Source organism: Cladophialophora carrionii (genome assembly GCF_000365165.1).
Source record: "Cladophialophora carrionii CBS 160.54 unplaced genomic scaffold supercont1.5, whole genome shotgun sequence".
Taxonomy (NCBI): domain Eukaryota; kingdom Fungi; phylum Ascomycota; class Eurotiomycetes; order Chaetothyriales; family Herpotrichiellaceae; genus Cladophialophora; species Cladophialophora carrionii.
The window spans coordinates 1,672,163-1,693,719 of NW_008481830.1; the positions used below are offsets into that span (position 1 = coordinate 1,672,163).

General features: G+C 53.6%; 8 protein-coding genes across 8 annotated transcripts; 3 read left to right on the forward strand and 5 right to left on the reverse strand.

Annotated features, from left to right (window-relative positions):
- Positions 1-1,531: 1,531 nt before the first annotated feature.
- G647_06431 (uncharacterized protein) lies at positions 1,532-2,035 on the reverse strand (the record flags this gene model as incomplete). The annotated part of the gene is made up of 1 exon (XM_008730752.1): positions 1,532-2,035. One exon carries the CDS (start codon positions 2,033-2,035, stop codon positions 1,532-1,534), a length of 504 nt encoding a protein of 167 aa, XP_008728974.1.
- Positions 2,036-3,166: 1,131 nt separating this feature from the next.
- Positions 3,167-6,362, reverse strand: G647_06432 (uncharacterized protein; the record flags this gene model as incomplete). The annotated part of the gene is made up of 4 exons (XM_008730753.1): positions 3,167-4,645; positions 4,709-4,947; positions 4,995-6,151; positions 6,226-6,362. 4 exons carry the CDS (start codon positions 6,360-6,362, stop codon positions 3,167-3,169), a joined length of 3,012 nt encoding a protein of 1,003 aa, XP_008728975.1.
- Positions 6,363-6,970: 608 nt separating this feature from the next.
- G647_06433 (uncharacterized protein) lies at positions 6,971-9,223 on the reverse strand (the record flags this gene model as incomplete). Its single annotated transcript, XM_008730754.1, has 4 exons — positions 6,971-8,205; positions 8,299-8,700; positions 8,755-9,037; positions 9,089-9,223. The coding sequence occupies 4 exons, from the start codon at positions 9,221-9,223 to the stop codon at positions 6,971-6,973; spliced, it is 2,055 nt and encodes a 684-aa protein (XP_008728976.1).
- A 3,355-nt stretch (positions 9,224-12,578) lies between these two features.
- G647_06434 (uncharacterized protein) lies at positions 12,579-14,137 on the forward strand (the record flags this gene model as incomplete). Its single annotated transcript, XM_008730755.1, has 3 exons — positions 12,579-12,755; positions 12,808-12,873; positions 12,926-14,137. The coding sequence occupies 3 exons, from the start codon at positions 12,579-12,581 to the stop codon at positions 14,135-14,137; spliced, it is 1,455 nt and encodes a 484-aa protein (XP_008728977.1).
- Positions 14,138-14,728: 591 nt separating this feature from the next.
- On the reverse strand, positions 14,729-15,235 carry G647_06435 (uncharacterized protein; the record flags this gene model as incomplete). The annotated part of the gene is made up of 1 exon (XM_008730756.1): positions 14,729-15,235. One exon carries the CDS (start codon positions 15,233-15,235, stop codon positions 14,729-14,731), a length of 507 nt encoding a protein of 168 aa, XP_008728978.1.
- Positions 15,236-16,189: 954 nt separating this feature from the next.
- G647_06436 (uncharacterized protein) lies at positions 16,190-16,781 on the forward strand (the record flags this gene model as incomplete). Its single annotated transcript, XM_008730757.1, has 3 exons — positions 16,190-16,291; positions 16,358-16,602; positions 16,724-16,781. The coding sequence occupies 3 exons, from the start codon at positions 16,190-16,192 to the stop codon at positions 16,779-16,781; spliced, it is 405 nt and encodes a 134-aa protein (XP_008728979.1).
- A 1,295-nt stretch (positions 16,782-18,076) lies between these two features.
- On the reverse strand, positions 18,077-18,997 carry G647_06437 (uncharacterized protein; the record flags this gene model as incomplete). The annotated part of the gene is made up of 1 exon (XM_008730758.1): positions 18,077-18,997. One exon carries the CDS (start codon positions 18,995-18,997, stop codon positions 18,077-18,079), a length of 921 nt encoding a protein of 306 aa, XP_008728980.1.
- A 587-nt stretch (positions 18,998-19,584) lies between these two features.
- Positions 19,585-20,844, forward strand: G647_06438 (uncharacterized protein; the record flags this gene model as incomplete). The annotated part of the gene is made up of 1 exon (XM_008730759.1): positions 19,585-20,844. One exon carries the CDS (start codon positions 19,585-19,587, stop codon positions 20,842-20,844), a length of 1,260 nt encoding a protein of 419 aa, XP_008728981.1.
- Between the last annotated feature and the right edge of the window lie 713 nt (positions 20,845-21,557).

Sequence of the window (21,557 nt, forward strand, 5' to 3'; positions counted from 1 at the left end):
CTTGATCTTGGTACGTGTATGGTTGAGGTTGTCGTTGGTACGAGTGTGACTGGAACGAGGCAGTGCTTGGTGGTGTACCGCGTTCCAAGGTATGGTCGTGGTCACTCCTCGTTCAAGTGCCCATGGTGACTTGTCGGCACATGAGGGGCGCCAGACTCCCAGGTACCGTGTTATCGCACCAGTACTGGGATTGGTGGTTCGATGTTCGCCTGCGCCTGCGGCATTGTTTGCTCCGCTCCCTCGTGCTCCTCGTCCGGTCGTCGAGAGGGTGGAGGTGGCAGGGTCTTCTCCATCCGTCCCATACGTTCCGCGAGTGCTCTGAGCTGTTGGTCTTTGTTCTGCAACTCGCTGTGGAGGTTGTCGTAGCGTTGCTAGTAGATCAGTGCCTGGTCAGCCAGTTCCCTCTCCACCTGCTTCTGGTCCTCGAATCGAGTCGGTGCCTGCCATACCTGGGTGCTCGTTCCGGGAGCACCTGTCGGTTGCGCCCATTCATACCGTGGTTGGCTAGCCGTCCATGCTGCACCGAATATAGGCCTATTGCCGGTGTATGGGTCGTGAAGGTTCGCATGGAAAATGTCGGACTGACCCAGGGTCGGGCCGTGGGTTGCAGCAGGGCCAGTGTCGCCTCGTGCCACCTCGTGCCGCCGTCACCTCTATCACAAGGTTCGTCGTGAGCGGCAGGGCTCTGTCCACGTGCTCGTATTGATTGTGGATTCTGTGTTAAGGTTAGCCGAGGAAAGAGGTTGGCTGGTTCGGGAAGATATCAATGTCGCGTAGGGCAGCAGGCTGTCTATCTAGTGAATGTCTCTTTGCCTGTGCCTCTAGCATTTCATCCTCGTGTTGTACGGGTCTCTTTTTGCTTCATTGTCCCCTTTGTCCCTCCGTGGTAGCAAATGTCGCTTGAGGATGGGATGTGGTTGAGGTCTCGGTTTCTACTCTCCGATTCCTTGCCGCCATTCTCACACTTCTGCGGTTTGGTAGGAGTGCCGCTGGTTCGGCTGTAATTGGTTAATTGTTACCGAAAGGTCACCGGCTCGATTCCGGTTCGAGAGAGAAGTCAATCTTTTTGGCCCTAGGCATATCGTTGATATGCAACAGCACCACGGCCCTGAAGGTATACGCGACAGAACCGTCTTCCTACCTCGCAGTCTCTGCGCAGTGGTCTTTCGCAGTCCATTGGGTTTTTAGAAAAGCATCGTTTTCGCCATATTTTTCTGGCACTGATTCTTGATTTGTTGGAAGGCATCCGTGATGGGGCCAGTGTGCTGTTTGTAGTTTTTCTTCTGGGCGAGGTACTGTATCTGTCGGCTACTCCGTATTTACACAGTATATCAGAGCGCGCAGAGTCCCGGTCGATGTCAAGCAACGGTCTGTACAACCCAACCGCACGACAACAACACATTTGCTGTACCTGTTCCCTCCCAAGACACGTCTCCTTCCCACGCCTCGAACATGTGCCGTCCAGCGGCAGTGGCAGTTCCCTCGAGCCGGGAATCCCAGGTAAAATATGAATTCAGCCCTCAGCATTGAGTCAGTAATAGTCTTCCTCCCAGCCATCCGTCTGTCGACAAACGCCCCTCTTGCAACCCTCGCAAAGAGCCCTCTCGTGCGGCTTGCTCGGCTTCGACGTCGGATGGCGTCCCCGCCGTACTTGGACGCCCGCCCAGATCTGGATCCGGTCGGCGACTCGTTCGACGTATGAATTCTCGTCCAGCGTCAGAGTCCCCAATTGATCGCAGGTCCGGCACCGCTGGTTGAACACCACGGCGTTGTACCCGTTCAGGTCGTAGCCCCGGATGAGGATCGCCACCTTCTTGCTACTCCAGCCGTTCGTGCCACAGGTGTTCCTGCATCGGAACCTGCCCATGACGTGGATGGTCCACTTGTTGCGGGCGCCTCTATCGCTGTCGATTTCGCAGAACCAGGGAACGGCCATTTGGTCGGAGACCGCGTTGGCCACGGCCTGGTGGAGTGACGGGAACATGAAAGACGTTCTCGTCTCGCCCTTGGGTTTGTGGGATTTCTTTCTCGCCATAATTTGCCGGGAAATTTCTGCAAGCTTGCGACGTTGAGGACGGACTGAGTGCAAGGAGGAGGAGTCGACTGTGGGAGACCATATCACACCAAGAAGACCTCGTGCCAGTGTGCCATGGCGGGGGATCGATTATATCGTCTGTCACAAAAGTGAGGAGGCGGCACGCCGATTCTCCAGATCCAGCAGGGATGCCTCTGGCCGGCCGGGGTGGACGGTGGCTCAGTGCGCCCTCACTGGCCATTATCCCGACCGGTGTGCTTTCACTCGCATACAGCTGAGCTGTATGGGCGTCTGAGGTGTCAGGATGACTGACATTGACTGCCGCTGCTGCACGAATTGCATAACATCACGCTCCTGCTACAGGGCCATCCAACGACGCTTCCAAGCCTTTTAGGCTTGTAGATTAGTTCATTGGCGTACCAGGTTCGTCTTGATCAACCACCAATACTACTGTAGGTATGTTCTCAGCATGTGGCTGGCCGCACCGGCCTGCATACTTACGTGTTCCGCCTCCGAGAGTTGCGAGACCCCTTGCAACCTTGCAAAGTCGAGGGTCCGCTCACTTGGACAGCTCTCATTCATGCCAGTGCTGCAGTCACGAATCACGATGGTCGAACGTGGCGGAGTCTGATTCGTGCTGCACCTTGCACAGTTTTGTGTCAATGGATGGATATACGTGGTTGAACCAGGAGAGAGTCCACGCAAGGCGTCCCCTTTCGATTCGTGACTGGTTCGCAGGTGTGATCCCAGTCACGATCATGTGCGTGGATTGAATTGCTCTGTTGACTACGAAGACGACCCCAGCAGGGGAGGCGTCGGGCGACAGCCTCTGAAAGACTCTTGCCATCTTCTTGCTTAAGTGGAAATCGAAGCTGAGAATATCCAGAATGAAGCCGATACTCCAGTGACAACTTACTACGTTATCGCCCAATTGAACCACTGGAAGGATCCTACACTGCTTTTTTGGGACTGATATCCTCAAATACACGTCGACAATTTCCCTTACCTAGAAAGTATCTCCCACTGTATGATAGCCATCACATCATGCCTTGCGCATTTTCCGTTTGGGATAGAAAAGACGTCTGGTTTGACTCAGAACCAAATGCCGGAGGCGGTTCGACTTCCCCTCCATCAGAGATAGAACATGGTGTCGCGCACATTTTGATGGATCGTCACCGAAGCCGAGTCCGGCTCACGCAAAGGGGCCTCCTCGCCTTCCGCCATGCTACCCGCCGAGCTGGTGACAGACGGGCTGAATAACCCACTCAAGTAGCATCTTGCGCGTTCACACACCAGATCCGCATAGTAGGCCGGCGGACAGATGCTGACAGCCTTAGTCGCCCTTCCAAAGAGGTAACACATATTGTGTGTCAGGTCTTCGAGCACGTCGGCTGCATTTTCGAAAGGCGCCTGCTGGACTTTGCGCGCTTGGAAGATCTCGTCAAAGATAACGTAGTAGTGTGCCGGCCTTGCTGTGCCCTGAATCGCCGTATGTGCTTGCATGAAGAAATCCCAGTTCCGTGCCTCCGTCACACCACGGTCGACCACGGTTCCGTTCTGCGGGTTGGAAGAGCGGTCCGCCTGGTCCGCCCTGGTGGGATAGAAACGTGTGTTGTGCCTCTTGCCGACGATGATGATGGTGATGCGTGGGATGCCCTTCTTCGTCATCGACACGGGATACAAGGCCGTGCAAGCTGAACGGATCTCAGGCAGCTCCTGGTCAAGTACCAGATTGTACTGTCCCTCGGAGACGCCGTCGCGGTATATCAGGATGTTCTCGGGGTACGTGCCATTGTGCTTTTTCCACATGCGCAGACGCGATTCCATCAAGGCTTTCAGACCGGACACCATCTCCTTTCGGGCAGTCTGGATGGCCAACGCCGCCGGCCACTGACCGAGCCATTTGTCAACAGAGGCCACGACGCCAACCACGCTAGGAGCGGTCGCCAAAGACCCGGGAGACGGGTGGGTAACGTCGATTCCGACAACCATCGTCTTGCCCTCGGACAAGATGCCTAGTTTCGATGGTTCCAGGCTCTGGTTCAGACCACCAAGCTTCAGGTTGAACTTAAGGCCCACGTTGGCGAGGTATTGCTCGTTCTTCCTTGCGAACTTCGAAGCTACGACGCAAACGTTGATGAGTCCTTCCCTGACGTCACACGCGTGTTTCACGCGGTTGTAGATTGGACCGTCGGCATATGGTAGGATGACAAGAACGAGCTTCGGAGGCTCCCTCTCCGGAGTGGATGTGAATCGGTGGAGTGCTTCGTCGATAGTTGACTCAATAGTGTTGGGAGCGATTGTGATATGCAGGCCTCTCGTGCAGTCGCTACAAGCCATGCCCAACTCGCGTAGCTTGGAAGTTAGAGCGATGACTGAGGTTTGCAGCTCCCCTTCATGGCTCCATGGATCTCTGGTCGCTTCTGTGGAGATCCAGAGGTACGTCCAGGACTTTAAGTCGGCTTTGGTGGTAAACTGAACCCGAACCATGTTCCAGCTGCCGAATCTTGTAGAGATCGTTTGTTGCGCCCCGTACCGCACGCTTGGCGAATTCAACACACGCCCCGGGACAGTCATCAATCTTGGGGTGGTGCCGATTCCGAATGCGTCCTGCAACTGATTAGCTAAAAGAACTCGTGAACAGACCTGTCCGGCTTGGGGGAGGTGGCTTACAAGTGTCGGGTTGTTGGCCGTCAACATCTGCGCGCCCGAAGTGACGATCGACTGTGCATTCTGTGCTGGTCCTCGGACAGCAAAACGGATCATCTGTTGTGTCTGAGCGGGAGTCAATTGCGCGTTGGAAGCCTGGCCAGCAATGACATGGCAGACTTGGGCGGGCAAATAGGATGGTCTCTCGAGAGTACCGACGTTGATTACTGGTAGGGCTGGTTTTGTGATGACGATGTTGTATTCTAGGCACCATTAGCATCATATTCAGCAGCCGGGACGCCTTCCATACCTGAGCGAAAGTAGTCATAGACACTGGTGTATCTGCCTTGCGGAGGAGGCTTCGGATCAGCCTTAGCTGGCTTCTTGCCCTTCTTGCCGCCCACGCCACCTCCTTGTTGGGCAGATGACGACCCTTCGGCCGAGCTCTCCAGCCAGAACATAACACCTTTCGACCCCGCCCCTAATTCAGGGACAATCGGTGGGTGGAGCAAACCAACACCGTCACGCCGTGTGGCAAGCCCGGAAATACTCTTGATCCTGGGAATCTGATCACCCCTTCTGTTTCTCCTGATGATGTGAGTGACATTGACGGAAAGCTTCTTAACAAATTTTGCAAGTTTCGCTTTGCTGTTGCCGGTGCTCGCTAGATGGGCTGCCATCAGTTGTTCGAGGGGACCCTCTTCATAGAAGGCTCCGTGCTTGACTTGGACATTGACGAGGAGTCGGCCAGTTGCGACTCGAACGCTGATGAAGAACCCGCGAATCGCTGCGAGGCCCGCGCCAAGTGCCATTCTATCGGAAGCAGCGGCGTTCAACGCATAGTGCCGATTGGATCCGATGGACGCGACCTGTGAAGCTGCTTTGGGGTGGTGTCCGACGACAATGTTCAAGGCTTGGATGATCTCTTCCTTGGATCCAAGCAACGTTCCGGCCCTCGTTGAAGTTAGCTCATCCAGTAGCTCAGAGACTGTCAACGAAGCCGTACGCAACAAGCGGACACGATAGCGTTTCGCATTGGGTTCGGGTTCGTCCTCGTGTTCCGTCCGGTAAACGATGGTATACGCGCCTTGGTCAATGTCAAGCTCAGCCGAACTAATAAGATTCGTCTTGAAATCTGTGGCGATCCCCGGACTGTATTGACCAAGGTGTTCTTCAAGCAGCAGTTCGATGATCCGGCGAACCTTTTTTCCCGCCGGCCGTCTCCCTGCTTGATCTGGAGATATGTCAAGGCCGTAGCGGTGGAGAAGCAGGCCGCCATAGGACACCAACTGGAAATAGTTTGTCCATAGCAATACTTCTCGTCCTTGAGTGCCAAAGCCCGGCCGGAGGGGCAGCCTTGCTACAAGAGGAGATGTCTTCTTTTGTTCGAGTCTCACATTGTCCTGGATTTGATTTTCGAGTTGACGAGTGGCCGTATCCGGGAGCGCAGAATCGCCCGTTCCGTGACTGAAATGACAAAGGAGTTAGCAATTCAACATCAGGTTTGAGAGTGGGATGTGTCCTCACGAAAATATAGTCACTTCAGCTTGGCCGCCACCTCCGCGACCACCTCTGGCGCCGCCACCTCGACCGTCCCCACCCCTGCCTCGACTCCCTCGATACTCACCCCGGAAATGGCGCGACCCGTCGCTGCCTCCACGGCCCAAAGTCTGAGCATATTGATTAGCGGCCGGTCCAGTAGGACCACTCTGACCCCGTCCTCCCCCCCTTGGGTGAGAGGGTAGGACCGTGTCACCTCGCCCACGACCACGCCCCCTTGACGGATGGCTACCAGACATATTGCAACGATATTGGTAAGGTCATTGCCCCCTGGAATTCAAGTGAGACAGAGCAAGTCAGGCAGATCTGGACTGCGGCTGCCTGGTCGTTCGCCTCGTCCGCCCCGCCGCGGGGTATCGAGGTTGTGTAACATACAGCCGAAAGGACCCCTGCGAGTGCAAAGCGAGGGTTCGACCATGGCGGGACGAAGGATTACCTTTTTAGGCCGTTTCTGGAGAAGGCTTTTGGTGGCTCCAGTTCACCCGCAGAAGTATTCGCTATTTCGGATTGGGTGTATCGGAGCGTCTGTTGACCATACAACGAGCATCTAAGCTGCCGGCCAGAAATGTTAGAGCAGGCGGAAGAGTGCCAGAGCTGCGATCCTCCCCCTTTACAGCTCCTTCCCATCCCAGACACGTGCAAGGTAGCCCGGGGTTTGAGGATATGGCCGCCTGCAAGTCACTCCAGTATATCCCTCGCTCTCCTCTAACATGCAAGTGGACGGTATCACCCAAGACGGATCCATTCTCGTTTCAGATCGAGGCCTTCGATCGTCGCCTTCGGGTCAGTGTCCACCAGGAGGCTGTCATAGTTCCCATCAGCATCCCAAACATCCCCATTGTAGGCGAATCCGACTGTTCCAAACCGCTCAAAGACCCCCCCAACGGGGCGCAGCAGTATACCTACCCCGTAGAGCTTCTGGTGATTATCCGGTGGAATGAGCATCATACACTTGGTCGGGCTGTTGACGATTGTGGCATGGGATTCATCGCCCAGTTTGGGGGAAGATGTTTGAGCGAAGTCCAGTGATATTTTCGCATATCGCGCCTTCCCGCCGTCGAAATGCTGTAGAGGGATAACGTAGCCTCCGCCACCTTGGATCCGACTCGTGGCAACGTACTCGATGTGCACGAAAGTGGTCTGCACAAGGAGCTCGATATATCTTGATAGTGGGAATGGATTCCCCTTCAACAAGCCCGACTTTACGAAATCTTTCCAGCTTAATATGCAACCATCCTGCTTGACTAAACGTACCCGAATATCGTCATCAACACTTCTGAGACCCCGATCGCGACGAAAGGAGCCCGTCCACCCAACCCAGGACCAGCTTGGCAAACCGCCTGATCTTCTCTTCTTTGGTGTATGAGTCGACCACAGAAGTGCGGATAAGAAGGCTTTTCGAGTTGGGCGACCAAGTAGGGGGAGGCCTGCATAGCTGTTGAATTCGACTTTGCCGTCGGAATTTGAGAAAGCACGTAGCACACCGACAATGGCATTCAGGCCATCGGACTCATATGTCATATCCTTCGTCGAGTACTCTGTCAGTATGTCATAGATCTGCTCTGGGTTCCCGCTCGGAAGGCGCCTTGTGGTGAGCCACTTGTAGAAATCGGTGGAGGCATTTACCCGAGACGTAAGGGGCCTATCTTGCGGATTGTGAAACGGCAAACTCAGTGTCTCGATGCACAGCATCTGGCGGCAGAAGAAGTAAACTTTGTCGTCCGTGAAAACCAGGCGCCTGCGAGATAGCAAGGCTTCTTGGAAACACCATGCTCTCGTCGACCAGGGCATGGCGTGTAGGCCTATGGAGTTGAAATCACCAAGAGTGGAGGCAAACAGATCCTTGCCAATCCGTGCATAAGGCTGCTGCTGTATACGCTTCCTCTCTCCAATTCCAGGTAGACCGTATTCGATAGTATCGCCAGCAGCTGCAACAATCACGAGCTCCGCACCAGCGTAGACTGAGGCTTTCGATTAGTGTGTACTGATATTGACCCGGTAGCAGGAGCATCCATCTCAACAAGATACAGCGTCAAAGCGAATAGGCGACTTACTGATATCCATCTTGCCAATCTGCTCTTGCGTTCTCGCTTTGGGGATGCAATATCTGTCGACCCACAGGTAACGAAATCCGAGCTGGGTCGTGACCACGATAGCGTCTCGGATTGTACGGGGCAATAGCCTCCAGATGAGACTATCGCCTGAAAATTGAGATCCGACACCTCCGACGCCCCATACATAGCTCAGAGCGACGAATCTGTGCTGAGGTTGCGCTTGGACTACCTCTGGTGGAAACGCCAAACAGTCAATCAATTGCAAAGAAGGCAAGATCTCAGAAGGTTGAAGATTACATTCCTCAGCGTGGTTACCTCGGCAGTCCGAAAGCCATGTCCGTATCGAAGAATAGTCAACGGTACTGGGGTCAATCAGGACTGGGCACAGAATACCATGCCCGTCTGCTGCCGTTAGATCTGTCCTCCCAATACACGCTCCTTCCCCTGCTGGCTGACTGGAGCTGGATCGAGGGCTGCCCGCTGTAGGATCAAGGTACCAGAAATTCGCGACCGAGGTCACACGCTTGCGATTGAGTGGTCGGCAATGCTTGACTTTGACGCTGAGTTGGCAAAGATCGTAAGACCGGCCTTGCATGGGACCGTTGACGAATTGGTAGTCGCAGGCATGAAAGGCAAACAACCTGCACAGAGGGCAATCGGAGTCCATCATTTCGACAGGAGAGCCCCAGTTCTCAACCAGTCGAGCATGCCCATTCTGGGTCTGGGCCTTAGGGAGCAGCTGGGGACTCGCGGCCACCGTAAGTGACCATTTGAGACATCGTAAGCATACCTTTCCCCGATCATTCTTGGTGTAAGTGAGAGATCCGTACGGGGCAACGACATACTTGACATTCTTTCCGTCAATTGCTTGGGACTGACGCAAGGGTACAGAGAACTGGAAACACGGTTCTTTCCGAGTCTGCATCCGCTTGGCTGCGATGTCGACTGCAGGCTCCGACCTACATCGTCGTAGGCGAAGCATGATGACAGACAACAATTCCTCCTTCGGGAGTCTTGTCTTTGAATGAGTGCCACAGTCCTCTATTGATTGTGACCGGGAAGCCTGATCCCATCAACCAGCCAAGCCGAGCTGCAGATCCTTACCTAGAGGGGCCTGCCAAGCAAAGGTGCTGCCTCGACGCATCGCATTGAGGAACGCGTTGAAGAACACGACGATGAACGCGTTGAAGAACACGACGATGAACGCGTTGAAGAACACGACGATGAACGCGTTGATGAACACCGATGGACACGTCGATGAACGTGTCGTTGTCGTTTAGCTCGATCAAAATCACTAGCAGCAATCGGGACCTATAAATGTGAGGCTTCGCTACGCCTCCGCATCCCATGGATGACTTTGCATGAGGTTGCACCCATGACCACGCTGGCGGACCCACGAATGGGCTGCATAACGTTGTGTCAAGAATGGATACACCCCCGCAATCGACTGAAGTTCTAGTCGCTTGGTATGTTCGAGGTACGGCTGTTGACAGCGTCACACTTGCCTGGTTGACGCCTCGCAGAAAGCACGCCCATGCGACACCGCATTTCGCAGAGGAAGCAAACACTCCATCAATCGTCTCATTGCGATTCACTACACCTTATGCGACGAATGGAAGATACAGAGCATGTGTGGGTCAGACACAATTTGGTGTACTCCTCGAGCAACTCGTGCACAAGGGCGCGACCATCTGGCTTGAGAGTCCATTGAGACCCTCTCTCAAGATGTCAACGTCAGCAGCAGGAGTAGTATCCTAGACTGATCCCCAGCTCGACTGGGCGGTAGGGTAGGAGGCTATGCTGCAGTGGGCCCAGTGGTTGGGTGTCAACAGTGCCACGAACCGAGGATGTCATATCTTCGTCGCCCCCTAACACTGCTGTTTCGAAATGGGATGTCGCTGGGTGTCTTCTCTGTATATGTAAATTGCACCGGTAAAGTAAGATTTGAACTCTGCGGAGTAGTGGGCTAAGCTTTAGCTGAGCAGTAGCAGGCCAATGGAACGGGCTACCAAAAGTACGTGGAGGGATTTACACTGTCGTTCCTCTGGACGGACTTATCGACATGGCAAGAGGCTGATTCAAGAAGAGCATGTGGAAAGCCAAACGCAACTGGTGGAAACCAAAGTTTCCTGCGGATGCGAACCATGGTAATCTGTACAGCTTGGCTACCGGTCATCCCGAACGCAAGCCAGCGAGCTGCAAAAGTGGGACGCGAGTTAGCAAAAATCACTTACAAATCACTTGCACCAGGGCATTGGTCGAGATTATCCGCTTCGTGTCGACGCCTTCGTTTCTGGGGTAGTCGTCGAAAAGTCATGCGCGTGGAGAGTAATCCAACGTTCTCGGGTTTTCTTCGAGCAGATGGATGTCACTCGGCGGCTGCTGGGTCTTATTATTTTGATGTGTGTCAAATTCCAGAGAACCGAGACAGTTCAGGGCTTTGCCTTGTCGTTGGTCGGATGAGGCTGCACGGGGTTCCAGCGCAAACAATGTTAGGGGCCTCATGATCTGACAGAGCAACGACAGCGCTGTGGAGGTGATAACCCTGGAGAGTTGTTAAAGCTTTCAACTTCCTGCAATCTGAGCCGACCTTCGAAGCAGGGTAGGGCGGTAGCGGGCCGTAAGGGTCCCGCTTCCTGCAAGAAATCGCGCCAGCAACCAACATAGCTCTCTAGATCAAAAGCCGAGGTTCTTTAGATGGTGGAATTTGTAAGGGTACCGCTAATAGTGGTAGGAGCTTCAGACGTAGTGGGAAAGTTACCATGATATAGTTGGTCTTGGGGCGAACCGCACAGTCTTCGCAGTGGCGGAGCCAGGAGCAGTTCATGGGGAGGCCGAAGTGAAGTTCGTCGCCGGCGTATCGGAGATTATGGAATGCAGCAGCCAGTTCCATGACGATCATGTTTGTTGCCGCCTGTCATATGAGTCGTTCGTCGTACAAAGAACCCGTCGGTAGCCAATCACTGCAGACAAGCCATCGGCAAATCACCGCCGGTCAGAATCAGGGCCCGCCCCGAATTGAATGCTCGCAGCACTGCAGAGTATATGAGAGCAAGTCTGGTTGCAACCGCAAGCGGCTGTTGCAAAGTATGTGGAATGTGACTGGTGGCCCGAGCATCCGCCAGGAATTGCGGAGTGCAACCCCTGCCCCTCTAGATGAACCCTATGTAGAATTTGGGTTTCGGACGACATGTTCTGTCTCCCAAAAGGCTTCATGGGAGCTGCTTGTCCGGCCTGATGCTTCTGAAGTCAGTTCTATGCTCGACATGGTTACTGGCAGGACATACCAATCCAACGGGACGCACCGAGGATACGGCTACAGAGACCCAGGGAGAGTTCATAGCATGACTAGCTGAGAGGCCAAAGACCCGGCTGCAAGACTTATCAGCTCTCCATCTCCCGGAAGCTGGTGGTGTGGAAGACGAAGCCTGCAGAGTGATCATTTCTGCTCCAGTTGCTTTCATCGAACTGAAAACAAAAGGAATCGTCTTCAGAAAGCCGCATGTTGGTCATGTTTCCGGATGCGGCACCTCCAGCTGCAAGCGACCAACAGTCGCAACCACATCAACAAGGCCGAGACTCTTGCTACACCTTGATATGTTCTCTTGTCAGAGTCTTCTTTCTCTTCGTGTTCTTCTCTTTTCAACAAAGGTTCTCAACCGGCTTGTCATCTGAGTCTCAGTATTGAGACTGCAGCTCTCCATCACCTTGCGGGTAGTTGAGACAAAGGTGCCTACAGCTAGCGTCATCCAAGTCGGTTCAGCAACGCCATCGATCTACTCACCGCATGTAGCAGTCTCCAACCTTGCTGCAGCATACCGACACCGATCCTTTCAACAACACAAACCTCGCCAAAGACCTCCCGTCCCATCGGACGGGTTACTGCAACAATCGATAAAGACGGCTACAACATAGTCTCACCGAGAACAACGGAGTCCTTTTATCAATCGTCTTTGCCATCAAAGACAGCACTGCTGAGATAAAGCACGTCAACGGTTGTGCGACTGCGCATTGCGTCGGAGAGCGACAGGTAGTGGATTGGGTAGATCTGAGACGGGCGTCGCGCGGTTCTGGTAGCTGGATACAAATCCAGAAGGCCGGATCAGACATTAGAGTGACTTCCCTATAGCAGTCAGAAGGTGTCCAGGTCTCCGGAGCACAAGGCTGTCTATAACTCACCTCACTCTTCTGGACTCAGAACGTCGATCGGCAACTCACCCTCACCAGGCACATCGGTAATCACATCATCTTTTACCAGTTCAACGGTCTTGCCGTCATCAATGGCCCAAGAATCCACGACTGCACGGCCACCATCGCCGCCTCGTTCCCCAGACGGTCACTACGGTCAGGCTCCCAACGACCAGACGCCAGCACCTCCCAGCATCAAGCCACGGCCGTACACACCGCCAATGCCTGCATCATCGTTCACGTCAGACATGACACCCCAACCAGTATACGTATGTGTTCCAAGTCGCGGCCGAATTGAATGGTAGCTTACCCTTTTGGCAGGACCCGTACGGTGACCCATCCTTATATCACACAGCACCAACACCTATCTACTACACGCCACAACAAGTAAGTCAGACGACGCGCAAGCTCGAGAAAAGGGACGCACTGACCGTGACAGACACTAGGCACATCGGTCCCTTCACATACTCCTCCTCAGAACATAGGAGTTCTCACCCGCAGCGGTCGAGCAATCGGTACCCCATCGAGTCCAGCTGAAACTGAATCGTCGCGAGCGTCACAATCTCCGAAGTCTCGACGGAACTTGAGGAAGAAGGTCAGCAACAAAAAAGGAGGACCCGTAATTGAGCAGCCTCTGAGTTTGTTGACGAAGGATTATAAGACACCGGTGCGGGATATGGGATTGTGGGTCCACCGGTCGGTAGAAGAACGGTTAGCAGAGGTTGAGAAGAAAAAAGGATACGTCTCCAGACCAATGAACTCCTTCATGCTGTACCGTTCTGCATACGCCGAGAGGGTCAAGCAATTTTGCAAGGAGAACAATCACCAAGTCGTGTCGCAGGTAACTGGTGCAAGCTGGCCTCTGGAACCAAAAGAGGTCAGGGACTTGTACGAGCAATATGCCATCACGGAAAGAGACAACCACGCCATTGCTCATCCCAATTACAAGTTCGCTCCGAACAAGGCAGGGAAGAGAACAAGGAATGACGACGACAGTGACAGTGATCCAGAGTGGGAAGGATCGGTCAAGGGCTCCAAGCGCAGTCGCAGTGCTCGCCGCTTCGAGAGCAGGAGCTCTTCATCCACGCCCTTCGACGACCGACCGGCGGTTTATCAGCGAATGATGCCGGCCCAACATCATCGGTCAGGTTATGAGATGAGCAACCCATATGGGCAACCTCAACTCATGATCAGCTCCAACGGCATGGTGGGTGACTATTATCAGACCGCACCCGCCGTTGGACCATATGAGCAAGTGGTCGGGTATCCATACCGAAGGATCGAAGAGCCCTTTCCAGGATATCAGACGACCATGGGCTTGGTGGGACTGCCACAGACCGAGCACCACGATCTTTTGACAACATATGCTGCTCCTCAGCCCGTGGCAATTTCGGTCCAGAATGACATGCTCGATCCTCGACTCGGACAGATGGATGCGAACTATCAGGTCGTGTATTACGAAGAAGGCGCAGAACCGGTGCAGGAGATTCCAAGGACAATCGCATATGACTCGGGCCTACAACTCGAGATGGGTTATGAACCAGAATCTTATCATCCAGGCCTGGCAACGTTGACGGGAGAACATGGCGCATGGGCAGACTCGGGCCAAGCTGGGTCAGATTTTGAGGCCGAGTTTCAGAGGATGAACTGAGGCTGTAGCGGAATGTGACAATGTGGGATTGTATTGCAAGGATCTGTTGAAAAATCCATCGCATCGCATTGCATAGCGGCGGAGTTGAGGAGCATAGATTTTGGTTGTCTCTTTTGTATCTATAGGCAAGTCAGTATGATAATGCTTACTCTACCCTGTCTTTGGAAATTCTGTGCCGTCGCAGAAAATGCCGTCCGGACAAGATCGAATCGTCGGTCGTGTTGCGAGAATGCGGGTCGCACATTGTCACCGTGACCTCATCCGGACAAAGAAAGGCGAGACAAGGCAGGGCCTGCATTTCTTTCCCTCTTTCGTACCTGTATAGGGTGTGTGACTCTGGGTTGGATGACTGGGCAGTGATGAATATCCGCCGCGTCAAATGCTGAAGAGCTAGTCACCAGCGTTCGGGGTCGAGGTCGAGGTCGAGGTCGAAACAAAAGAACAAGGGGCACGCACGAGCGTGATAAGCGAGAATCGGCCTGCACTTCGCAGTAGTCACATTTGGGCGGAGCATATCACGTTTAAGCACAACACTGACGAGGAGAGTTTGTTTCACGTTCATTTCACTTTTCCATTCGCCTCACAACTTACCTATTTACCGAGGGCAGACTCAAGCTGGTCGATAGCGAGGTTGACGCGATCCTCTGCAAATGCAACTTGAGCTTGTGCCGTCTTGAGCCGGTTCTCAGCCACGACCGCCTGTGCTTTAGCAATTCTCAGTCGAGCTTTGAAATAATTGAGTTTCTTCTTCGCAGCGGTAACGTCGTTCAGACATCGCGCGTCATCGAGGCAGTCGGCAACCTCGAATTCGTCTCCCGCAGGTTGGACCTCCAGCAGCTCCTCCTCTGCATACTTGGCGTCAACCAGGGCAAACAAACCTCTGGCGACCCCAAGGACGTCGTCGGTGAGTGCCAGCACTGCCTCAGGATCACTGCTGCGAACGTGGGAAGACCGGGTCCGTCGCCCCTGGAGAGAGGAGCTGGCTCTTCCCTCAAATCCTTCCGTTGTTGGAAGAGAGATGGTAGAGTCAATATCAGAGTCGGCACTGGGTGAGTCAACTTTTTCGCCGATGGCTGCAAGTGAGTTTCTGAATGGCATGATGACCCGAAGCAGACGGAAGGATTCACGAGGTGGTGTTGGATAGACTTACTTCCACTGTAGCAGGATTCGTGTTTACTCGAACGGCAGTGTTCTGTGGTCGACCAGCTGCAGGTCCAACACAGCCAATATAAGTACTACGAGTGGACCGACTCGTAGTACCTTCAGCGTTTTGTTCGGACGGCTTTGTCTGCCCAGTCTCCCTTGTCTTGCACTATTTCTATGGCATTCGAGCTTTACTGTAGCACCAGCGCAGACAATGAGTGGTGAAAGTCACTTTATCTGTCGGGACCAATGTTGTGTCCTCACAAAGGCTGGCCACTTCGAGCTCAAGTCCACCAAATACTATGGACATGAGTGGTTGCGGGCCCTTGGCTCGTCCGGCATCATATGGTAGTAATTCATCATGTTTTCTATGCATCCCGACTCGACCTTCACCAAGCAAGGTTCACCGAGTTCCGAGCGGTGTCATTGGATGGCTTCCATGCTCATCATATTCCTGAACTTAACCCTTATGTATCACGCTGACGTCTCGGTCGAGCCAATCACTGGTAGCGTTGATCACTGTTCTGTCGTCGCTTGGATCGGAGTCTATGACGCCTACTTCGGTACCTCGAGCCATTCTATCTGTCTCCATCGCCCGAACACTGTACCTCGTAGGTGCCTCGTGGTTCCAATTACAAGATGTCCACCCAGTCAACCCATGGTATGACACTAACATTACGTATCATGCATCCCGACGGAATGTAAGAAACCAAAATCAGCTACATAGGTACCCCGGAGTCCTCGCTCCACGAATGTGCCGTCGATTGCATCATGATTGCAAACGTCCCTATTGACAACAGCGCAATACCCATTGAGACTTCTTCAACAACTTGACCATATACTCGTCGTCAGATATCTACGAGAACTGCATCCATATTCTCAATTGAGGACCTCCGAATACCAATAACAATGGACGGCGACCACACAGGCAAGAACTTGGATGCAGGCGCAAATGCTGCCACCAAGGCACAAGATCTCACTGAAGGCATCCACGAGGGCGCCGCACAAGGAGTACGCACTGCTTTGCCTGCAATATCCTATATCATGCACGACTGACACTGATCTGCTACCGTACAGGCAGCCGCTGGAGCCAAGACGACAGGTCAGGGTACCTCGATGTTCTCAAAGGATGGGGCTGTTGGCCATCAATTCACGGGAGCAGGTCAGTTTGGGCGCTCTGCCGACTCGGCAATGGTCAATAGGCAAGCTGGAATGCGAGAACTGACAAACAATCCAACATATACAGGCGCAATTGGAGGTGCCGGAAATAAAGTCGGAGGGCCACTGGCTGAAGACGGCATGATCGGAAAGAACTTCACCCCGTGAGTCAAATCATACTATCATATCCTAATATGTCCTTGGACACTGCTTCGCGATAGTAGGCGACCTCGATCCAAAGACGCCGTCGATTCTGCGATGAGTGGCGTACTAATCTGGACGTAGGTCCGGTGCCATCGGTGGTTCGATCCAGAAGATGGCGGAGAAGAACGAGCAGCATTGAGCTTTGAACGCCGCCGAGGCGTTCATAGCTGGGGAGAGAGACTCTAGATCGAGGTCAACGGAATGTATGCTGGTGGGTATCCGATACCCCACGTCCACGTGCCTTCGACGCGACTGTTAGGTACTGCAGGCGGCCCAAGTCAAGGCCTGTTTGCAGAACTGGTGAAGGGAGTGATACGACCGTATCGGATGATCCCCTTACCGCCGTGGTGTCATCTTCAAGATGCGGATATGGGGAAACAGTCCCTGCTGCAAGCCTGTTGTCATCGTTCGAATCTGTAGAAAGTCTTCACTTCGTAATCTACCTTCTTGATAGCACAGTGTGGGGCAGATCTTCGTGACGCGCGGACGGATGCGCAACAGATCCCCGAAATGCTAAGTCTGTTTAATGTTTCGTGGTCGCATCCCTGTCATGTCATACGACAGAGCATCTCGCAAATCCCGAATGCTTGACTTGCCCGCACTGAGTGAAGCTGCTTCCTGGGCGGTCTGTTTTCAGACACGCACCAAGCACTGCTCCCTGCCCAGGTCGACGTTCATTCTTCATCATCATCAGACAGCCCTGTACTCGGCGTTGCAAGGCAGTGTAGAAGCTGAAGATGCAGGCAGGTCGGCAACGTGGGTCGGAGGTGCTTGTTTGTTCATGCGACCTGTATGAGGATTGAAGTTCAACCCGATTCCGGTGCGAGTCGAACATGCGCGACGTAGCCACCGAGACACATAGACAGGGCAGAAACCGCAGAGAATGCGGGAAGGCCTGTCCAGGCTCGATATGAGCGTTGGCCATGACCCGACCTCGATATGAGCCACCAATAAGACAGATGGGCACACCTTTAATCGAGCGAGTAGTGGCAAGAACGCAACATGTCGTAGAGCGTATATGACAGTGGAGCATGCAACTTCCTCGTGGAATAGTGCGCGTGGTTTAGTAAGTTTCTCGACAAGATAAGAACAGACAGGGAGGAACGTGCACGCGAGATACTTATACCCTCCGATGGCGGAGGTATTTTTCAGGAAGACTTCCATGGCTCCTTGACTGAAGCACAACGCGAATGTGTATGACTGTGCGGTCCGATGGTGGGGACGATCGTCGACAGTGCTGATTATGGATAGGGCGTTGGTCGGTATGGTGCCCAACAAAAGCATGGAGGTTGGAGACGCTCGAGTGACAGAGCCGGGAGCCCTATATTGACACAGAAGCTGATGTTAAGCGGGCCTGCAATTCGTCGCACTACATTCGCAGGGAGGGTCGCAGCCACGGAAAAGCATCTCCCGTGTTACCTTCTGTTGTCCAGATCAATGCACGAGCCTTGCTTGAAAAGGCACCATCGTCCTAACGAGCACGTAGAGCCAATGGTGTATCTGTGGCCGGTGCACATTGTCATACGGTGTGTTCCCTGCTTCCGATGCTGCTATCGGCTCCTTCCTATCAAGACGCCAGTAGTTCCCAGGCTCGACCTTCCCGCCGGACTGTTGACCGGTATTGCCTTGCGACAAGAGATCTGTATGGCGCTTGGGATTGTCCTCTAGGAACCAGAATCGTTCCGCGGAGTATGAGATGACGATCCAGCGACCGCCCATGACTGTGACAGCAGCAAGGTGCATGGCGAGTACCTCGACGGGGTGCATCTTAGTTACCCTCTGCACACCTCCGTGGTCAATGGATGTTGGTAGGAAGTCGACATCATCCCCACAAGCAATGGCATCGCTTGTGCTTTTGTCGATGATGAAATCGTAACGTATTGTTCCCTCATCAGTCAATGATAGGACGCCGTGCAGTGAGAGAAGGTCGACATTGCTCCATCGCATCCAGCTAGTATTAGTATCAGATTGATTCCCCCGAACTTCATCTCCTATCCCGGCTCCAGAAAGTGCTCCATTCCCGAAACACTCTTTCTCTCTCTGCTGGCCAAGTTCTACAGCCTGCTGAGAAAAGTCCACATTGTGCACGTCAACTGGTCGGCGGACATAGTCTCTCAGACGTAGCGACAAACCAGAAGTCCCGCAACCAATGTGCAAGATGGAAGGTCCGCTCTCGTCAAAACGGCCATTTCCATCATTGAGGGCATTCCCGATCTCTCTTTGCAAAATGCTGGCGGTGACGTCAATTGATGTCAGCCACTCGAAAGGCGTTTGCGAAGCGGTGAAGCGATGTTCCCAGTATGCTTCCAAGTCGAAGGAGAGCGATTTCTTAGATGATGGACGTGACGATGCCATTCCCAGGAGCCCAGTCTGGCCTCTGGAGTGGACGTAGCGTTCTCAGTTGCCAGCCAGTCAGTGGGTGAATGTCCGTGGTCCTGGGGATAATTTGAATGCCTTCTTCTTGCCAGTTCATTGTGGAGGCCCGTTCTCCGCTATGCAGCAGATACAGATTCCAAAAAAGTACAGTGGACTCTCGTAGAGCAGCGCGGACCAACTCCTATTCGTCAAGCCATTGTGTACCCAGTAAACTGAGCGTGGGTGATGCTCGGGTCTTGGAAATCTCAGACGAAGCACAGCCCCTCCCGCAGTTTATTGGTTCCCTCTGTCGGCCCTATGAGACTTTCCAGCGTAACCAGTCGACCTCCACCACGTCGTCACCATCGGTCGAGGGGGTGCGATTCGATTGGAACCCTAGTCTGGCTCTGACACTGCCTGCCTTGCTCTTTCCTTACAGTTGTGAGAGGGATCCAAACCACCCTGTCTGTCGCAACCACCACCCCTTTGCTGTTTGCATTCGGCGCAGGCGGGTACCATGGACCGGCGAAGAAGACGACCTGCCCACCACATAAAGACCAACCCTGCACCCTAAAGCCTGAACGACCATGCCCTCTCCTCCATATACGGCGGAACCAGGCAATTGGTTCCTACGCGGTGTCCAGTCGGCAGTGTTCTACTACGTTTCCTGTACACCTTGGGTTGAGTTCAAACACAAGCGCAAAAGAAGAAGGGAGGCCAGAGAGCAGGCGCAAGAAAGAGCCGATGTTGTTGTCACTCAACCGGGCCGGGTGAGACAGCCAGCTCCATTTCAGACGAACGAAGCATGGGCGGAAGAGTTGATGCTGGGCCCTGGTCCACCGAAAGGGTGGAAGAAGGATTCTCTCCTAGCGAAACTGCAGAGCAAGGTACACAAAGAGTCACCGGAGTCCTTCACACCTGACCCTGAGCTGCTTGCTTTGCAACCGCAGCCCACGGAAGCCTCTGCAAGGCCCTTTGCGGACTCGACTACGGAAACATCGAGCACCAGTGGGGCTGAAGAAGACAACACCAACAGAGTGAAATCTGCTCCAAGCCCAACAAGACCACTTAGGGAGAGGAGACTATCCAATGCTGTGGATAACATCAAAGAATCCCTGCGTACATCATTACATCCGCCCAAGTGGAACTGGAAAAGATATGATCGGGAAGATGAGATACTTGCCGGCTTTACTGAGAGAGTCACAAGAATGTGGAATCGCGCCACGTCTGGGATGCATCGTGAAGATGCAGGAGATCAAGAGGAACAAGACGAAGCCCCAGCACACAAGCGGAAGCGAACGCTCACGAACGAGAGCGAGCGTTACGACTATTACCGGGCAAGACACCCGGAAGTGAATGATATGCACCCGCCAATTGTGTCTCAACTACCGGCGACGAGGGCAGAAGCGGCCTGGATGCTGCTTCCACCTCCGAGTGCGGCGGTGATGGAAGCACGAACAAGACCTGCTGCAGAACCGGAGATGCGCTGGCCGCTATGCGTCATAGGGCGACCGCTGAGAGATACGGAGCCCAAGCCATCGTTGGCTAAGACGCGATCTACAGAACAAGTCCACTCCCGGGGCATCGGCCACTTTACTGACGCTGAGGATGAAAAACACTCCTTGGACAGCATAGACGACCCAAGCGAGGATGAAAGTGTCCAAGGCAGCGACATCCGAAGGGAGAACCAGAATCCTTCGCGCATCAAACATCTATCAGATCCTATCATCAGACCCCCTCCTATACACCCCGTATCACGGATTGCTGGAGATCTCTTTGTCCCCAAGAGACGAGATTCATGGCAATTCCATTATGTTGTGCCATCGAACCAGCCGGTGGAGTGGTGACGTTGAATAGGGAGCCCATCTATCTGGTTGTTTTACGGCTTGAAACGATGAGGAGGTCTGGATGCCCCTCCATCAAGCTTGGAATTCTTGATCCACCTATCTGAGCGTTCATTGAAGGTTTTTTCTAGCAAGGGCAGAGGCGCTGCTGGGATGCGTTATGCGTTACGAGTGTGACCCGCGGTCTTGGAGTAACATCTGAAAAGGCGAGACAAGAAGTAAATGCCGTGCAATTGGCACATATTGCAAGATCTTTTGTGCTAAAAAGTCTCTCGGTCTCTTTTTCACAGGAAACGGCGTGCAGGCAGCCTTGAGGGGGTACCCAGTAAGCACGCATGGCTGCTGCAGGGATGGTTTTCTATGCATGGAGTGGAGCTGCGACAGACACTACGGCCGTCCTTCCTGCCTGCCATCTAGAAATTCGTGAATCGAGATGAGGTACGCCATCAGCTGCACAGCTTGCCACCCTGATTGGAGGTTCAACTGAGATCCTAGACTAGAAACAGTGCGGAGGTGGAGACAGAACGCTCATCTAAACGTGGATTCAATCTCATCTCAGGTGACGCTGCAATTTCACGAAACAGTCCAGCAGGCGGATTTCCAACGGGCACGAACGTGAAGCGCTGTGACGAGGTGGCCGTAACTCGTACGACGGTCAGAGCAAGTGACTGCCAAGTGAAGGAGTTGAGGACAGTAGCAAGTCTGCGTGGCCTGTC